The sequence below is a fragment of the Manduca sexta genome, unplaced genomic scaffold (genome assembly GCF_014839805.1).
Source record: "Manduca sexta isolate Smith_Timp_Sample1 unplaced genomic scaffold, JHU_Msex_v1.0 HiC_scaffold_1541, whole genome shotgun sequence".
Classification (NCBI taxonomy): Eukaryota; Metazoa; Arthropoda; class Insecta; order Lepidoptera; family Sphingidae; genus Manduca; species Manduca sexta.
The window spans coordinates 20,844-40,444 of NW_023592416.1; the positions used below are offsets into that span (position 1 = coordinate 20,844).

The following is a 19,601-nucleotide window of genomic DNA, read 5'->3' on the forward strand; positions in this document are numbered from 1 at the left end:
TGCGAAAAAATGTCGCGACGCACAAAGAATAATGGTCGATATAACATTTCGATATTTACTTATATTTTGACAGTCTACGGTGTGTGTATTTTAATGTGAAATAATGACTATGTTTAAATAAAAAAAAACGGTAAAAGCTATAATATAAATGAAAAAGAAAATAGTGTAAATGAAATTTTATCAAAGCATCAAGTAGTGATTTTATTAATAAAATGGATTATGCAATAAAATTATAGTACTACAAGAATCATACATTTTTAGGGTTTAAATACTTTTGATTAGAAATATGTATATTGTTAGTAAAGCATGTATATGTAAATTATACCTTAGATGTTTCTGAATACTTTCTGAAATTTACAAACTTAACTCATAAGTTAAATTACAGTTTTTTCGTTCATTAAATTACAGTCTATTTTATAATAGTGAACCGTAGAAACCACGGTTCCTATCAAGGCCCAGCATCCAATCTTTTTTGTTTAGTGAAAATAAAATACTATGATATTTTATAATATAATTTTATGATACGTATATTTATAGCACGTTTTTTCTTTATATTTTTTTCATGAAACGTTTTCTTCAATTTTATATTAAGTTGACCATCAGTGGCTCCGGTACTTCTTGCTATATCTATATACCATAGATAAAACTAATCACTGATTAAGTCTTTATTAGTCCATAGTTTCCGCTCACTTAAAGCACGCTTTTGTGGTTAACAATTGTTTTCAATGTTCAATACGTTACTTGCGCAACTATGTTGGCCTTCGTGATGTATGAAGCATTTTTTATGAATGTTGGTATAATTTGACGTTAATTGTTACAGGCAAAAAGGCCGAGAGCTGATACAGGCGCTGATGTGTCAGACCGGTAAGGAAATTACTTTAATTAAAGTCATTATTCATTATTTTTAACGTACTTACGATTTTTCGCTGGTAGGATGTTTTATATTCGACTGGATAGCGACCACCGTACACAAGGTGTTAAAACCGGCTATAGTGGCCCGCGTAAGTGTGTCGTATTCCGGTATCAGGCTGTGTATATCTGATGCCAACAGGCCGGCATAATTGTGTCGACTGCCGAGGGTTAATCATCTCTCGTCAGCCGACACTCTATTGGACCCCACTCCACTTACCGTCAGATGCAGTGAGGTATCTTTGCACGTATAAAAAACAATAATAATTATTCCACTCATCTTTCTCCAAGCCGTTTCCGTGCCATGACTTAGAAGACGAGCCTATCGCCATATCGAGCGCAAACCGACTAGTTGACTCATAAAAAGCATATTTTAATTCGAACACTAATGAATCACAGCAGCTGGTAAGTTGACTAAAGAAATTCATACTTATATATAACGTAGTTCTGTCTGTTACGCTTTCACTGCTGAACCACTGAACCGATTTCGATGAAATTTGTCACAAAGATAATTTGACACCCTGGGAAGGATACAGGATTTTTTATCTCAGAAAAATATCTTGCGGGACTTTTATCCGGGAAAAACTATCACGAGAGAAAAACCGTAAGCAAAACTTGGTACCACTATAAATATTACTTGACTGTTGTTTGGATGCTTTGTACCAATATAAAAACTCGACAACACTCGACTTCTAATAGTGTAGAGCTAGCACGAGCATACTTCAATACAATAAGGGTCCAACAGGCGTGTAATCCTCACATTGTTGACACACAATTGCCCTGCGAAGGGCTATCTCGAAAATTAGGGCTGTGAGAGCCGCAATAAATTCATTTTACACTTCAGATTATGTCGTCTAAAAATATGGGTTGTCATGTCGTAGTCGTTATTTACTTTAGATATAAAGACAACTATAAAGCTAGAATTAATCAATGATTATAGCGGCGATAGCCTAGTTGGGAGTGAAGCGGACTGCCAAGGCCATTGTCCGCAGGTTCAAATCCCAAGAGCACGCACCTCAGACTTTTCTAGTTATGTGTGAATTCTTTGTGAATTATAGCTTGTTTTAACGGTTAATGAAAACATTGTGAGGAAACCTACAAACCTGAGCAGTTCTCTACAAATTTCGAAGGTGTGTGAAGTCTATCAATCCGCACTAGGCCAGCGTGGTGGACTAAGGCATAATTCCTCTCAGTAATAGAGAACCTGAGAAGTTCTTTATCAGATTTTTGAGGGTACGTGAACTCTGCCAATTCGGAATAGGCCAACGAAGTCGATTAATGCCTAATTCCTTTCAGTAGTAGAGGAGGCCCGTGCCCAGCATTTGGACAGTATATAATACAGGGTTGATTGTTATTGTTATATCTTATTCGTGTTTGTTTCTTACTACCTAAAATTAATTATGATCTAATGAAACAAGAAACCAAATGTGATTACAAAAACAGTTATTAATAATGATCATTAACTAGTAAACTATTTAAAACAAAAAATACAATGGATAAAAAATGGAATTTCAAACATAAATTGTCTTCGTTCTTTTTATGCAATATTCTTCGTATCCATTATGTCTACTAACAACTATGGTTTGAAATGTAAACTATGAATCCTTGCCAGCCCTGTTTCGGTTCCCGCCCCTTCCCAGGAGCTTCACAAATTAACACGCCCCGATCAAAGAAAGTGATTTCACAATAGGTTTAGTGTTACATACTGAATGTTTAGAGGATTTGCACTTCAAATCCGATCCGAATGATGGAATCGGGGATTTGAAAAAAAAGAGCAGTCGCGTCGGAATTAGAAAAAGGTTCGCGCTTAGAATTTTTTTGTAGTATTATTTGGTGGTTTTAAAGCATGTGTTATGAGTATTTATATAAAGTAGTTGGGAAATAAAAAAAAATTAAACAATTATAATTTATATTGTTATTGAGCGTAATTATATAACTAATTGAGTTAGCATTCCTTTCGCTCTCGTTATGTTATTCTACCTATAATGATTACTATCATCATTTTAGAAAATAATCTTCATGTTATTCGGGACGTTCCATATTATTCGGGAATGAATATCGAGCCTAACACATCCTTTACGATGTAAAATATTCCCATTTTTTAAACCGTCCTCCTTTGAAAAACTTTGACACATGGCGTTCCGTTTTGCCCGCGACTATTAGTGAGGTTAATTAGTGCTAAACACGACATACCATTTTTAAAACATTGCCCAAATTTAAAAATAGAACATTTCGACTGGTATAAATCAATTTTTTGACGCGATACCGTTCCGTTACACGCTGTGATTTTTTTACAGACCGGATTCAAAGTGTCGAATAGCGTGTTTTGTTGTTTTTTATCGTATCCTGTGAGTTATAATAAGTAAACATACGCTTTAGTTTATTTATAAACAATAATTGCTAGTAGTTTAATTCAATGATTGTGAATGTTAGGTTTTTTTTAATTAGTAAAGGAGTTGTCGCCTAACTGCTTTGGAACAGTATTTGAATTTAGAAATAGATTCTCGTAAAATCAGCGACCGTCGATAAAATTATCTATTAAAAAAGAACCAAATATAATATTTACCTGTCAATACATAATTAGAAAATCGTAAATTAACAATAAAAGACGACGCTAATTAATTGTTTACCTTTTTTATGCCATTTCAACTTTACGAATCGTTATTTAATGTCTTTAAAAATGCTTCTCACTATTTTATAATAGCAATAAAATTGTTATAAAATACGAATATAAAAATGCCTTACACGGGTCATATATTTGATATTTTTATATCTACAAAAGATCAAACATGCGAATTAAACAATTATACTGAAAGCAATAATTTAAAAGGAACATAAATAACTCCCTGTTTGTATAATCCATCACAACATAGCCCTTTGTCTAGAAAAAAGAAACCTTGTTTATATTAGTTCGCGCCTTTTCAAGTGTCACTTGCTTTTTGCCGCCACTCAAGAGTTGGCTCAACACTATCGTATATCAAAAGCGTTTCGGAACGGAATTTTAAGTGTTTAATTTTTTTAATGTTGGCAGCATTGCTTTATTTAATTGAGTGCTTTTTTTAATGTTTCGGCGCCTTTTAATCGCGGTAGCGTATCGTAAAACTGAGACAAAAGACTTCAAACGTTTCGATAGTTGCCCGTTCATTAATGTGACATTCCATATGGTGGGTTGACATTTTTAGTTTTATGTTCCTTGCCGAATTGTCGTTCGGAAATTTGGAGTATGCGGCCTTGTTCGTCACTTTTTATTGAACATATTTTTCATGTCTTTTTTATGACTGAAGTAGTTGGGAAACGGAAACGTCGGACAAATGTTTTGGATGACGAAAGTGTTTCTCTTATTTTTAATTTATTCATTCAGACTTCGTAAATCAACGAAACATTCATCAATGCACCAATTTCAACTGTTAATGAATAACAAGAATAAGAACAAATACATCTGAGTACTTATTAACGTTTCAATGGCCTTATTGTTAGGGTTACCTTGTCAATCTATAGTTAAAAATACACATTAAATTAAATAGAACAGTAAAATGAAACAAAACCACCTATTTTAATCCATAAAAGTGTAATTTTGAATTAGTCTATCTTAAATTTTGTTTAAAGAATAACTGCTCTACATATTTTACAATTCCAAAAAAATGAATTACGGCTTTAATATGTCCAAATTTGTTTATATTTAATATTTATTTATTACTTCCAAAATCCTTAGAGCGGAAATATGAAAACGTTAATAACTCTTTGTACGAACTACTTGTTCAACAACGAGCTCTTGTGCCTCTTGAGACGCGGCACACTCCAAACGATAACAATCGGGCCCTGTAAAAGCAATCAAGGGTTCCGTAAAGCATTTGTCCTTTACTCCAAATATTTTTCTTATAAATAACACTATAGACTATATTCTTAAGTCTATATGTTTGTTTATGGTAAATGGAAATTTGAAGTGCATAGTTGTACCTCTGCCCATCCGGGCATATAAGGCATGAATCATCCCACTGCACCCGATGATGATAGAATGTCGACTGGCGAATGATGATTACCCCTCGGCAGTTGACACAATTATGCCGGCCTATTGGATCCGAATATACACCGGCTGATCCCAGAACGCGACACAATTACTTGGGCCGCTATGGCGGATTTTAACACCTGTACGGTGGTCGCTATCCAGGCGGATATAAAATATATCCTACCACTAGCAGCGTATTAGCATTAGGTGAATTATTTTGTTTGTCAAACTTTTATTAAGTTTACCTTTTAAGTTTTAACACTATCCAAACAAAACGTATTATAAATCGTCACATAAAACAAATTTATGTTATTAAAGTAAAAAAAAACTCTACGCTAGTCAATTATTAAGATATGTACTACTAAAACCCTTAGACAAAGGAAAAGGATCCCTAAATCCAGCAAGTCGTTAGAAAACACCATTTGGCCGCCACGTGGCAACCGTGCGAGGTACAACCAAATCTTTTTGCCGACCGAAACTGTAATGACATGCGTATCGCCAACTCACATGTGGAAGGGTTAGAAATATTAAGCGAATTCGAAAATTAAGAAGTTTGACAAATTTGTTTGTCAAAGTTTGGTTTTGGATTTTTTTCGGGCTTCCGGATATCTTACTTATAAACTGTCAGTTGACGTTGGTTTTTTGTAAAACAATGGAACTAGTCCATTCATGATCTAGACGAGATCAACGTGTCGTCATTCATAAAAAAAATGCTGACTGATCTGAAATTTTTTGGGAGAGGCCTATGTTCAGCTGTGAACTTGCAGTCTTAAGAAGAGTTTAAAATTGATTTCAGTTGTCGCCTTTACATCATAATTGTAAAGAATATCATCAACAAGAATTTACGAACAAATTCATACATTAAAATTAAACTATTTTTCGGATTTTATCGCGGTTTTAAGATTTTAGTTATGACCCGCCGTTTCGAAAGCTTTGCCTTCGTGGTCACGGGGGACTGAGGTGTTGTTCATCCGCAATGTTAAAATTACAATATCTACATTTTACAATTATACGTTTTAAATTTTTAGCTGTTGGTGGTCCGATCTACGCAGAATAAGCTCACAATGTCTTGAAGTCTGGCAGCCGGTCTTTAATTCGCTAATAATCAGATTTGCGTAAACATAAGATATCATTAAACAAATTCATACGTCATTTAGTAATTAATATTCAATAATGTATCGAACAGGTGTTACTTAACGTTTATAATAGAAACACATTAGTGTCTGTTTTAATTTAATATAGATAATTAAATATTGTTTGATCTGAGAGGCGAAGCTGGTCGATATGATTAAAATAAATAATATTTTGCTAACAAAAATTCACAGGTGTATTATCCTTTCATAATACCCTACCAATGTAACTATAGTTACTATTATAATTTTTATTAATTTCAATGACGAGACGAGGTTGCCGTTCGCCTGATGGTAAGCGATACGACCGCCCATAAACTGTAGAAACACCAACACCTTGAATTATAAAGTATTGTTTGGTATTTCACAGCGCTCTCCATCCTGAGACATGAGATGTTAAGTCTTATTATGTCCAGTAGTTACACTTCTATACATAGCAAAACTTTACATCGCGCCACATAGCCCGACGACAGTCAGATAGCTTCGACAAACACCTAAAAAGCCGTCAACGCATCTCTATGCCCGTTGATATTGCAGATGTTCATGATTATTTTATCTTACCATCAGGTGAAGGATATGCCCGTTTACCACACATTTCTTAAAAAAATCTGGTTGTAGGGACAATAGACGGTAAAAGATCAAGTAAGCGATCACCTACCCCCTGGTTTACGCAACCGCGGCAGTCATCTTCTATCTTCTTCTATACTTATAATAAATCTGTAGAGATGTCAATTCTGTACATGAAATATATTTCCAAAATAACTATCAGGGGGTGATTAGGGATCGATACTGATGCCAAAAATGCAATAAGTAAAATTTTTGTCTGTCTGTCTGTCTGTCTGTCTGTCTGTATAACCGTTATAGAAACAAAAACTACTCGACGGATTTTAACGAAACTTGGTACAATTATTTGTCATACTCCTGTGCTGGTTATAGTATACTTTTCATCACGCTACAATTAATAGGAGCAGAGCAGTGAAGGGAAATGTTGGGAAAACGGGAGAAGTTACTCCATTTTTAAGCTTCCGTCGCGTGTGCTACCTTAATGGTTAAAGCTACACAGAAATCATGTATGACGGAAATGTTCTCCTTAAAATTATGTAAAAAATATCCCACGACAGCATATGTCTATCTTTTATGGTTGACTCACAATAACACGTGTAACTACCGATAGCTTAGCAGTTCGAAGCTTTCTCATTATATTTGTCTACTCTTACGTTTATAACACTCTCAGTCATCCCTAATTAAAAAAGTTAACATTATTAAATATTCCATAAAAAAGAATCCTAGAAATCGGTATAGAAACACCAAAGTTATACATGAAATACGCTAATAATAAGCCATCACGCGTGCATACTGAATCATGCTATAAGCTTCCTTCGATTTCACCAGGATCCCATCATCAGACCCTGACCGGACAATCGGACCACTTGCATACCACCATACATTAAAAAAACATCCCGACAAATTGAGCACCTCCTCCATTTTTGAAGTCCGAAATCCACGCGGGCGAAGCTGCGAGCGGAAGCTAGTTCTAAAATGAAATTCGAAAATTAGCTAAATGAAAAAAAAAATTACAAATAACCGTCGTATTCAGATATTCAATGAATTACACACAAAGTAATCTAAATAATAAGATGTTTTAACGAGTGTGTCCACTACACTATCAAAAACATTTTAGTTTTTAAACCAAGCGTTGACATCACCAACCAGCAGGGGGCGCGAAAACTCGAATGATGAATATTTATCAACCATTACTATTAAAAACTCATAAAATGACTAATTACTTATAATTTGATTTTACAGCACTCAAACACACCTGCCAGTCACACCCAGTAGTGAGCGATTTGAATTTCAAATGACATTCAGCTCGTCTATTATCTATGATTGAATGTTTAGCTATTGGCAGGTTTATGGTCTACGTAAATCTATACTCATCAATACTAATTTCAGTCTAGCTGAGTTCTATTGAGCTGACAGGCAAATTCTTTAAAGTTTTATTTCCTTTAGGCCTAACAATAACACCTTTTTATGTTTTTTTATTCAATAGGTATCAATATAAAAGTCAAATGTTCTATTTTAAATCTCTATATCTATCTAAATACCTATTACCGCGACTGGTAAACTAGGTTATTCCAGAAAAATAACATATTCATAATTAAATGTTATTATAACAAACAAAGCAGATTAAAAACAAAATTACGCAACAACAAAACAGAACCCCATCGGATAATGAGTGACGTCACGCGCCTGTCAGTGTGACAGCGCGGGAATTGATTAAATGGCGGGCGTCGGGGCGCGCGCACGATAACAAGCTAAATTAATCGGAACACGTGTAAACATAATGTTTGATAAATCCACTGCATTGAGATATCCGTGGGGTGCGTAGGGCTGCGACGTGGGGAAAGTCTTACTTTCGAATTACAAACAGGGCCTTGTTTTTGTTTTTTATGTCACGATAAAAAAAATGACCATTGTCACACTTTGAAGTTTTGCACAGCCTTAATCACACAGCTTATTAAGCTGATTGCTAAACAAATCAATTTTAGCATAAATAAAATGATTATTATCAGGAAATATTTACAATTTAGGATCTACTCTACTTGTCTATCAATTATAATTACATGTATAATATCATAATACATAGCAGAAACTCATGACGTGTAAAACAAAAAGTATTGACTTCAAAGATTTCCGAATAGATTTTTTTAAAACACCGTTATTTTACATTCCAAATTAAAAATCTTTTACGTAAAAATACCAATTGCTACAGCCCTACTCACACCATCTGCGTGATTTGGGCGGCACATTTTAATAGCACTAATATACAATAAACACATTTTGATTTCATGTACACGACTTAATTAACGTTATGTTTGTATATGTCCGCTACAGATATGTTTGAATTGATGGCATATTTATGTTCAACACGTGGTTTGCACATAAATATGTTTTGATTTGGCCATCTGTTAGCATTGGTTATGTGAATATTGGTAAATACTAGTTCCGTGACGTAGAAGTAGATTGTATGACTACTGACTACCAGCCCCGGATCTAAGGGGGGCTAGCCGGGGCCCATGCTGCGGGCATGCATGCGGGCAAATTCAAACTTGGCAGACGAATACATAATTCATCATTAATGCAACTTTGACTACTGAGACATACAGTACATTCAATACTAAAATTATTTCCCGCGGGGCGCAAAATGATGATGAAGATGACGAAGGTAAAAATATAGGTGGGTGGGGCGGCATTATCCAGATTTTGCCCCGCCTCGAAAAAATTCAAGATCCGGGGCTGCTGACTGCCGCGCAAAAGTCTCGAGTTTAGTATATAGCCAAAGAAATGTATGCGTATCCTTCGCTAATTCGCATATTATGAACAGCTTTGAATCTATAATACAGAATTGGTGTCATGAAAACTATCCTTAAATATTTCTGTAACATCACAGTAATATTTAGTATATATTTTCCACCCATACACCCGACAGTACAACTCCTGTAAGCCAGGATCAGCAGTGGCACGCATTATGACACCGAGCGGTGAAGGTAGACGAATCTCAGGGTACACTAATCTGTCTATCCCGAAATTAGTCAAATAGAAAGTTGGGAGGAGTTGGAAATATTAATTGTCCACTTCCCTCCATAGCAAAGCGAGAGAAAACTTAATTAACTTAGGAGGCATTTTAACTTCTAGTATATTTATTATTCTCGTATAGTAAAGATGCCGATACGGTCTTTCCAATTTGCATTTCCTTTTTCAACAATTTAACTTTCCAACTTCTTATTTCTCCGGGAACCGAATAGCCCTCATATCAAAACACAGTGTTTGTTGTATATAGGATTAATTGGGGTTTAATAGATCGTTTCGGTGTTTGTGAATCTCTTTGATTGTTTCCTCTTTCAAATCGTCTCAAATTAAGACATTTCGACATCTGATCAAATAAACTCGTCACGTTTTAATTTGTTTTGGTGTTCCGTATCGTTGGCTTTTAAAATTTTATATTCCACTGTTATCTGTTAGAATTTATTTTGTGTTCACAATGACACTAGTAGCGGTTAAAGTGATACCCTTATTGAAAATAAATAAACGGTTCTAAATTATAAATAATGTGTTATACGGATCCTTTGGTGCAGATCAAAAGTCGTAACCTAAAGCCGTAAACGAAATGTATTTTTACAATCGCTAACGCTTTCTACAATGGAAGGAAATGACATATCTTATCGATAAGTGTGTCGCTAAGGTACATCATTCTCATATATTTTCTTTGTTTCTATTAACGGTTACTATTGTAGAAAGACGTCTGTCTACTCTGAGTTGTTAACACTCCTCTGTCCCATAACATTTTCTTTACATTCTACACTATCTGTTTTATCATTACTAGGATAGGCTATAAACACAAAGATCCTAGCGTAACCCTATAAGTAATAACTATAACTTCTACGTAATCATTACGATCGAACTATTGCTTAACACTGCTCAGTCAACCGGAAGCCTGATTTTCGTGCACCATAAGGCAATAAACAATGTGTGATAAAATAAACAAAGCAATAACTAGGTGTACTCGTTGCATTATTTTTTTTCGCGGGAAAGACGCTTGGTGGCTTGGTAGTCGACTCTCGGGAGTATGGCATCATCCGAACGAGCATCTTGTTGCACTTATATAAACGAAAACTAGTTGTTACTCCGCCTTTGGGTATAAAAGTATGAGAGCGGCATAAAAAATGAAACCAGCTACCGAATTTGAAGTGTTTAGATTTTTTTAAAGATATCTAAAACATGAACCGCTGTAAACATAGTATTTATGCCCGAACTTAAGAAGGGTTTTAAATTGAGGCGTTAAATCTTATGGGGCGAGATCGCGTAAATATTTACGCTACTGGTAATCTATCTGACATCTCATTTTGACGTTCGCTTTTCAAATAAACAGGTCTTCATTTACAAGTTGAAATACTGGCTGATTCATGATTTGGTGCATTTTAACCATCGGTATAATTAAAAAAGTTTTTATAACTACAACTAGGTATTTCTTCGTGTTAATTTTATTTCCACTAAATACATTGCGATAGCAATATTTTTAATATTACCATCGATGACATGGCTTTTCGTTGGTGAATGCCCTATTAATTTATGTAATCATGGCTTTAAGTTTGGTTTTAATAACAATAATTTTGTTGCAGATTATCAGGCGAAGTCAACCCCAGCCCGTGCGGTTCAGAGTCCACATCAAACTCCCCGCCATCTCTCCTCCAGGATGCTACACTTCCCGCATTGCTAGTCTCTGGAACATCAACCCTGTTCCAAAACACGACGACCACGAGCAACTCGTTGAACACCGTCGATAGCCTATGCTTGCCTGGTACATCCGAGGTGGACAGCTGTGGGCTGGCCAACGGATGTGCCAGCTCGCTGGGGGGGCTGGCGCTGCCTCTGACGTCATCCGGCGGTCTGTGCTCGACCTCCTCGACGTCCGCGGTGGCCTGGTTGATGAATGAGGATAGCGTCGGTAAGTGGCGTGCGTTTATGATTTCCTAGTTACTTTGATCCTAGGTTTACGCAGTTTTGTTTCTATTTATTTTTCGCTCACAATAAGTCTAAAAAAACGTGTAGGTAGTGTAATCATTTTTGTTATTTCCAATTACTAAGTGAGTTATATAAAACTGTACTTCTTAATGTTTAATTAGCCTTGGTACCAATAATTATAATATTCCTACTAGGTTATTATCATCTACAGTATTTTTTCAGTTTGTCATAACTACGCTTATAATACAGCACTAAAATACGCAAATACAAAAAGCATTGCAGTACTTAATTTTCTCACACATTATTTAAAAACTTGACCTAAATTCAAAATTTTCTTGTCAGGTGGTGGTGTGAAGAGCGAGGTGCGCAGCCCAGGGCTGTGCGAAGCGGACGTGGCTCTATACGGGGAAGCACTGCCGTACGACCAGAGCGCGCTGCCCTACCAATATTACAATAGGTGAGTTAACGCCCCCTCACACACCTCCACGTGACTCCCTTTCGTCTATGCGACCCTGGTAATAAGTGACGTAATTGTGAAAGAGTTGTAAATCAAGAAATATTACATATTTCTTGTAAAGTATTTTGTTCTTTTAAATATAAAACTTTCCATCACGTAATTAGCTCTAATTACAAGGTGCAGCAGGCGTTTGGGTATTAAGAACGCAAATATGCATGCAAACTTCAAGTTTAACGTTACTTAATTTGAATTAACATGCATAATTATTATCGTCATCATTGCAGGCATATTTACTTAATTAGTCGCTTAAATTTTTAATATAATTTTTTAAGTATTCCGAAATCCCACACCATCGCAGTGACACCGCCAAGTACTAAGGCAGCATAAAATAAAGGAAACAGTTTAACATAATGAAGTATCACTATGAGATTTATGCTTAGAGCATAATTTTAATCATTATACTCGTTACAAAAGAATGCTAGTGCCCATTCATTAATATGAATAAATAAGTCATTTATCTTGATTATAGCCAGATGTGCGTCGAAATGATGTTGACACGCGGTCGACGAACCGCCGAGGATTTGACGGAAGCCGCAAAACAGCTCACGATTAATAAGAATTATCCTTACTAAGCCAATACGATTTCGAACAGTTCGTTTAGTCCAGCGGCGAAGTTGTTCGTATGCCGAAAATTGCCTTCCTTACATAGATATTAAGAAAAACTAACTCAGATAATGGTAGACAGTTAAAGTTCAATGCAGCGTTAGATACTTTCGCTCACATTTATGAACTATAAGCCATAATATCTATGTCATAAACATTATTCTATTTGGACCCAGAATGTAATAATTGCTTTACTACTTTTTCTTCATCTGCCTGTTTGTACTTTGTGGCAAAAAACACTATACTACACTATACTATACTACACTATACTACAAAACTGACAAATGCTAAGTTACCGAAGTCGCTGAAGCAACACTTAAAGCATTACCGGGTTTTCGCGGGTACGGGGTACCCTAACATAAAACATTCTATTTTCAAATTAGCGACACAAATCGACTAAAGAAGACTACACGGTCGTGTTTGTTCTAGCATGCAGCAGTATGGTAGTGGCAGCGCGGCCTCGTCGTACGTCAATTCTTCCCTCTACAACCAGCCGTACGCAGCGTACCCGCCGGCACACAACACTACCAATAGGTATATAGACAATGGAATAATATTCCGTTAAATGCCAACATAATTTTAATACCATGGAATTTCTAAATCAATACTACTTAGACGTAGACTTTTCGATCCTATTTGCGATGATAATAACTTTTACCAAAAATTTGGATAAGATAGAATACAAGAAGTTCAGCTTCAATTACTTCATCCTAGCAATAGCTTAGCTGGAGTATTCCAACTCCATTATCATAATTAAACACAAATCTTGCTTATCAAGTCACTGCTGTCCATTACAGGTTTTACCACTAAGCCAACGCAACTCGTTCAGCCCATAAAGGGAGCAATGACAATCAACGTATTTTACGCTTAAAATTTAAAAACTAATAAGATTATTGACTTTCTTTTGCAATAAGTAAATAATTTTATTTGTATTTATGCTCAGATCCTCGTGTAAGGCGACGCCGACGTATCTTAGCGCGTATGGCGTGAGCGGCGTAGGAAGCGTGCCCAGCACTGGGTTTGGAACCCAACCATCGCCCTATGCCTACTCGTCATACAATGGAAACCTGGCTCAATCGTTTCCTACTACCCAACAGGTTGGTAAAGTTATAATATAATTGTCTGACCCAAGTGTATTTCCGATTCTGTATAATAGGCAAATATTCCTATTATTGCAGTATTATAAACTAGATTTTTTACAGGACTACAGCAGCTACGCAGCAGGTTACGCGGAGCACAATGTCGCACAATACAGCGGATATTACGCTGCACCAAGCTACTCTCCTTACGTCAGCTCGCCTAGTAGCAGCGGCAGTGCTGGACACACTTCTTACCATTTGGGGGGCGCCTTATCAGGTATATACAACGGCGTTGCTATTATCAGTTCAAACTATAAAAAATATTGTGAGTAAAAATAATAATAAACTCATGAAAAAACACACACATATAAAAAATCACAATTATGATGCATAAGAAAACTAACTTTTTTGGTGGATAAGATTGTAAATGAAAACATACTGCTTTTTAACGCTGTCAATAACAGGTCCATATCTAGCATCGTCTTTTAAATTTTGTTTCGTCTCTTTCTAGCATTAGCACGATACAGTTAGCCATCTCGCTTATCTACGCTTCGTAAACCGTATGCGACTTGAAACGCGTTTGCCATCAAGTTTTGTTTACAAATGAACAAGTTTTTATAAAGTTGGTTAGTCAAAAAGTTATAAAGTATTACATTTTGTCGTGAAGTTATATTAATTTCCAAATATGAATAAAGAAAATGAAGACTCGCATTCAAATAAGCGAAGAAGATTAGATGATAGTTCTGAATACAATGATAATTCGGACTATTGGCCCGACTCCGAAAGTGATTCTGGTATGGCATTAATTAGTGTATTTTACATGTTATTTGGAGAATATCCAAAGGATTTGATAATAATTGATATGTGAAAATTAGTACTGAACATTATAACCTAAAGAACAGACAAAATTTCCTATAGTAACCAACAAGGATATATGATATGTCATAGAATTTAGACCCTGAAGATTGTATTTATCATCTATAGTGCTTAAAGCAGTAGTTGTCATGCCTACTTGGAGTATAGAACTGAATTTGGTATTTGGGTCATTTTGACACTGCATTAATAAATATAATCATAGTTGTCTTCTTGAAAAAACCACTACCATAAGCTATTCTAGCCATAGATGGAAAATAAAAGAGTATGACTGTTGAACAAAGTAACTATTAACAAAAAAATATTTTAATTTTATATTCTCTAAGACCACTATTACATGAAGAAAATTTATTCCAACAAATTCTCTTACAAAAACAGCATACTTTCATTTGGAAATACACTTAAACACACCATATTCACACAAAACTACAAAATGATCATTAAATCATAAAAGTAAAGCTGGAGATTTGGAAAAAACAATTATTGATGGATAATTTTTGGCACAATGTTAGCAGAGTTAAAGATGAATATGTGAATTCATATGGTAACACTATAAAAATGACCCATATAAATTATTTATTTATTTTCAGCCAGCATAAAATGTCACAAAGAAAAAGTAAATGTAATAAGACAGCTATAATCTAATTATTGTTTATTATTAATGTAAAATAATTTACCAAGGAAATAAAAGCAATTCATTTCAACTCAATGACAAGTCGGGCAAGTAACTTGCCTGATGGTAAACAAAATTATCAGTAATCAGTACCAAGTAGCAACCTCATCCAAACTGTATTACAAATTCTTATAGCAATGCACTTTATATTGAGACCTAACATACTACCCTATAACTGAATCCCTCCTAGCTAAATTCTGGTCATGATGGTCAATCTCAACTGATATCAGCCAGGAACTTGGGAGATATTATAGTGCACAAGTGTGTGTGCAATACACAGGTGCGCTGTCTGTTTTACGTGCCTTCCAAGGTACTGGGGTATCACTCCAACAACTTCCTAACTCCCAGTTGTGACTGACTAATTTTTAAAATGGAAAAACCATAATAATTATTTTTGATCCAACCCCTTATTCTTATCAGAACATTAGCGCGTAAGTCATGCTCAGTCAGTCAGTGTTGGCACGAAATTCTTTGCCAAAACTAGCCTTTGCGGTAATAAAATAAAAATCACATTCATTTGTTACAGATTCCCCATCATCAATGCTACCGTCTCTAAACGACACAAGTCCACTGTCCCCTATCAAAGCCGAGGTGCATGCAGCCAGCAGAAGATGTCGAGAGAATTCAGGGTAATGTTCTTATTGAAAAGTAGATTTATAGATAAGACGACATGGTTGATTACAGATAAAATAGTTGGTGAAATAATTTTCCTAAAGGAAAGCTATAAATTCTGGATATTGTTTCTACTTAAAAGCAGATTTAAAGACTGTTATGGTTGCTATAAGATAAATTTGTAGCTGAATGGTGTTAAAATTCCCAAAAGGGAAGCTTATATTTTTAAGGTATATTGGGCTATTTGGCAATTTGTCAATCATTAACTGGTCAGAATCATATTGTATTAATAGTTCACCTCTAACATCTATGGTCCACAATAATCTCATATAACTTTGATATCTTACAGATAACTTAAGATTGCAATCCCAATGCAATACTTCTGCATTAAATGTCACTCTGAACTATGTTAAAAATCTAAAACTGAATTCTCATAGTTTGTATAAACTAACAAATATATTTCTCCTTACAGTGAGAGCACAGCAAGCAGATCACGGGGCAGAGGCAGGCGGAACACATCCTCGTCACCAGCTCAGCATGTTCCAGAACCGGCTACAGATAGAGTGTTCATCTGGGACCTGGACGAGACCATAATCATATTCCACTCGCTGCTCACTGGCACTTATGCTACTAAGTACAATAAGGTGACTATAAATACTAAGAAATCTGTTGTAGATATTATTATATATGAATCCCTCCTAGCCGAATTTCGGCCACGGCAGCCTATCTCAACGAAGATCAGCCAGGTATGCAGGATATATTATAGTGCACAATACACGTGCACTCTCTGTTCTTTCATTCTCATAGTCCGGTGAGACGGCAATCCGACATGACCAGAGAGAGGTCAGGCGCAGGACCAACGGCTTTACGTACTTTTCGAGGCACGAGGGTATCACACCGCCAACTTTCTGACTCCGAGCTGCGACTGAATATTTTTTTAAGATGGGAAAAAACCCAATCACATTTATTTTGGGATTCAAACCCAGGACCTCAGCGCGGTAGTTGTACTTGTACCGTGTACAATTTATATTACGCCACTGAGACAGTCACTACTATGTATTACAGGGTCATATTGACATTGCTTTTATAAATTAAACCACATACTTGCCTTTACTTAAACTAACATTGTCCCAAAAATCTCTGTTATATATGTTTGTTGCGTAATTTTAACCGTTTACGCAATGCACGCAACGGAAGCGTCAAAAGGAAGAAATGTTCCCTGTTTTGCAACATATTTAATGGATGCTTCGCTCCTCTTAATTATAGCGTGATGTTTTATGGCCTATATCCTTCCTCAATAAATGGGCTATCCAACACTAAAAGATTTTTCAATTCGATCCAGGAATTCCTGAGATTAGCGCGTTCAAATAAACGTACTCTACAGATTTATATAATAGTAAAGACTATAAAATATAGATAGATAGAGTATAAATAGATTAACGAATATTTTTGTATTGTTATTACAGGACACACAGCAAATAGTCCAGTTGGGTTTCAGAATGGAAGAGATGATATTCAGCCTGGCTGACACGCATTTCTTCTTTAATGATGTTGAGGTAAGTGTAGGTCATTTTGGTTAACAGGGGAAAATATGCTGCTAAATACAGTTATTCTAGTTACATTAGATTACTTTTTGCATCAATTGCCATGAAAACTGCTTAAAGAAATACTTAACATATCATAGTAACTTCTCTAGTCCTAAAACTGCAATAACTTTCTGAGTTCAAACACTTTATTTTTATTTACATAAGTAATTCTTATATTATCCAGAAAAAATATACAAAAGTTTTATTTTCTCATCAGGACTGCGACCAGGAGCACATAGATGCCGTGGCAGCTGACGATAACGGCCAAGACCTGTCCGCGTACAACTTCGCAACAGACGGTTTCCACGCGGGCGCGGCGCCCAACACCGGCCTCTGCGCTCCTGGTGTGCGCGGCGGCGTCGACTGGATGAGGAAGCTCGCCTTCAGATATAGGAAGATCAAGGACACGTACAATAACTACAGGAATAGGTGAGGCATTTAATTTGAAAAATCCTGTAATAGTACATATTATAAGGGACCGTTCAAGTATTACGTAGCGTAATTTGGAGGGGAGGGTCGTGTAAAACGTTATGATGTGGTACACAAAGCGGGACGGGGGGTTTATACAATGCGTTATGTAACATTGGATTTTTATTTTAAAACAATATACTTAGTCTGGCCATAAATACTGTTACACTTAATTATATAAAATTATTAGATTTGAATTTCGAATCTTTCATTTTTATACGATTGTTCATTGTGTTTTCTCATTTTGGCGCCAATACATTGTAAAATATTTTGCGATATTAAAATTTTGTGGGGTGATAAAGAGAACAGAATCGCTGTGATAGCATTTCACTAAGTAGGTATGGAGCCAAATGCAATTTTAAAACTCTCCATACACTTGGTATTAGTAAAATGTTTGTGTACCGGGCTATTAATAGGTACAATGAGACCTCCTCTGTTTGTGACAGAAAAGATCTGGCCGTCCACGTAGTGTTCGTACGAAAAAGGTGGTCAAAGCAGTAAGGGAAAGAATTCGAAGAAATCCTGTCCGAAAGCAAAAGATTTTATCTCGGGAAATGAAGATAGCACCTAGAACCATGTCGCGTATTTTAAAAGATGACTTAGGACTTGCAGCCTATAAGAGACGCACTGGCCATTTCTTAACTGATAATTTAAAGAAGAATAGGGTGGTAAAATCGAAACAACTACTGAAGCGGTACGCAAAGGGAGGTCACAAAAAATTTTGTTTACGGATGAGAAAATTTTTACAATTGAGCAACATTTTAACAAACAAAATGACCGTATTTATGCTCAAAGCTCTAAGGAAGCTTCCCAATTAGTCGACAGAGTGCAACGTGGACATTATCCGACTTCAGTGATGGTTTGGTGGGGTGTTAGCTATGAAGGAGTGACTGAGCCATATTTTTGTGAAAAAGGTATCAAAACATCGGCACAAGTGTATCAAGATACCATTCTTGAGAAGGTAGTTAAGCCCCTTAACATCACCATGTTCAATAACCAAGTATGGTCCTTCCAGCAAGACTCGGCGCCGGGTCATAAAGCTCGGTCCACGCAGTCTTGGTTGGAATCGAACGTTTCGGACTTCATCAGAGCTGAAGACTGGCCGTCGTCTAGTCCCGATCTTAATCCGCTGGATTATGATTTGTGGTCAGTTTTAGAGAGTACAGCTTGCTCTAAACGCCATGATAATTTGGAGTCCCTAAAACAATCTATACGATTGGCAGTGAAGAATTTTCCCATGGAAAGAGTGCGTGCTTCTATTGATAACTGGCCTCATCGTTTAAAGGACTGTATTGCAGCCAATGGAGACCACTTCGAATAAGCTTTTATATTTTTAATTGTTTTATATTTATGTATTAAACTGACACACTGTAAAAGTAATAAATGTTATTTGCAGTTAACAATTTTCTTTTTCTTTATTACAATATTTATGGCAAGACTAGGTATAATAATAATATCAGCCCTGTATTATATACTTGCCCTGCTGAGCACGGGCCTCCTCTACTACTGAGAGGGATTAGGCCTTAGTCCACCACGCTGGCCTAGTGCGGATTGGTAGACTTCACACACCTTCAAATTCCTATAGAGAACTTCTCAGATGTACAGGTTTCCTCACGATGTTT

General features: G+C 36.0%; 1 protein-coding gene across 1 annotated transcript in view; it reads left to right on the forward strand.

Moving 5' to 3' along the window:
- Positions 1–17,944, forward strand: part of LOC115444487 (eyes absent homolog 4) — a 28,253-nt gene extending 10,309 nt beyond the window's left edge. Inside the window, exons 2-11 of the mRNA XM_037445358.1 lie at positions 821–864; positions 11,226–11,551; positions 11,911–12,025; positions 13,118–13,222; positions 13,632–13,785; positions 13,891–14,044; positions 15,840–15,942; positions 16,398–16,569; positions 17,392–17,481; positions 17,729–17,944. Coding sequence (XP_037301255.1) covers positions 821–864; positions 11,226–11,551; positions 11,911–12,025; positions 13,118–13,222; positions 13,632–13,785; positions 13,891–14,044; positions 15,840–15,942; positions 16,398–16,569; positions 17,392–17,481; positions 17,729–17,944 — 1,479 coding nt within the window. The remainder of the gene's footprint in view (positions 1–820; positions 865–11,225; positions 11,552–11,910; positions 12,026–13,117; positions 13,223–13,631; positions 13,786–13,890; positions 14,045–15,839; positions 15,943–16,397; positions 16,570–17,391; positions 17,482–17,728) is intronic.
- Positions 17,945–19,601: the final 1,657 nt, after the last annotated feature.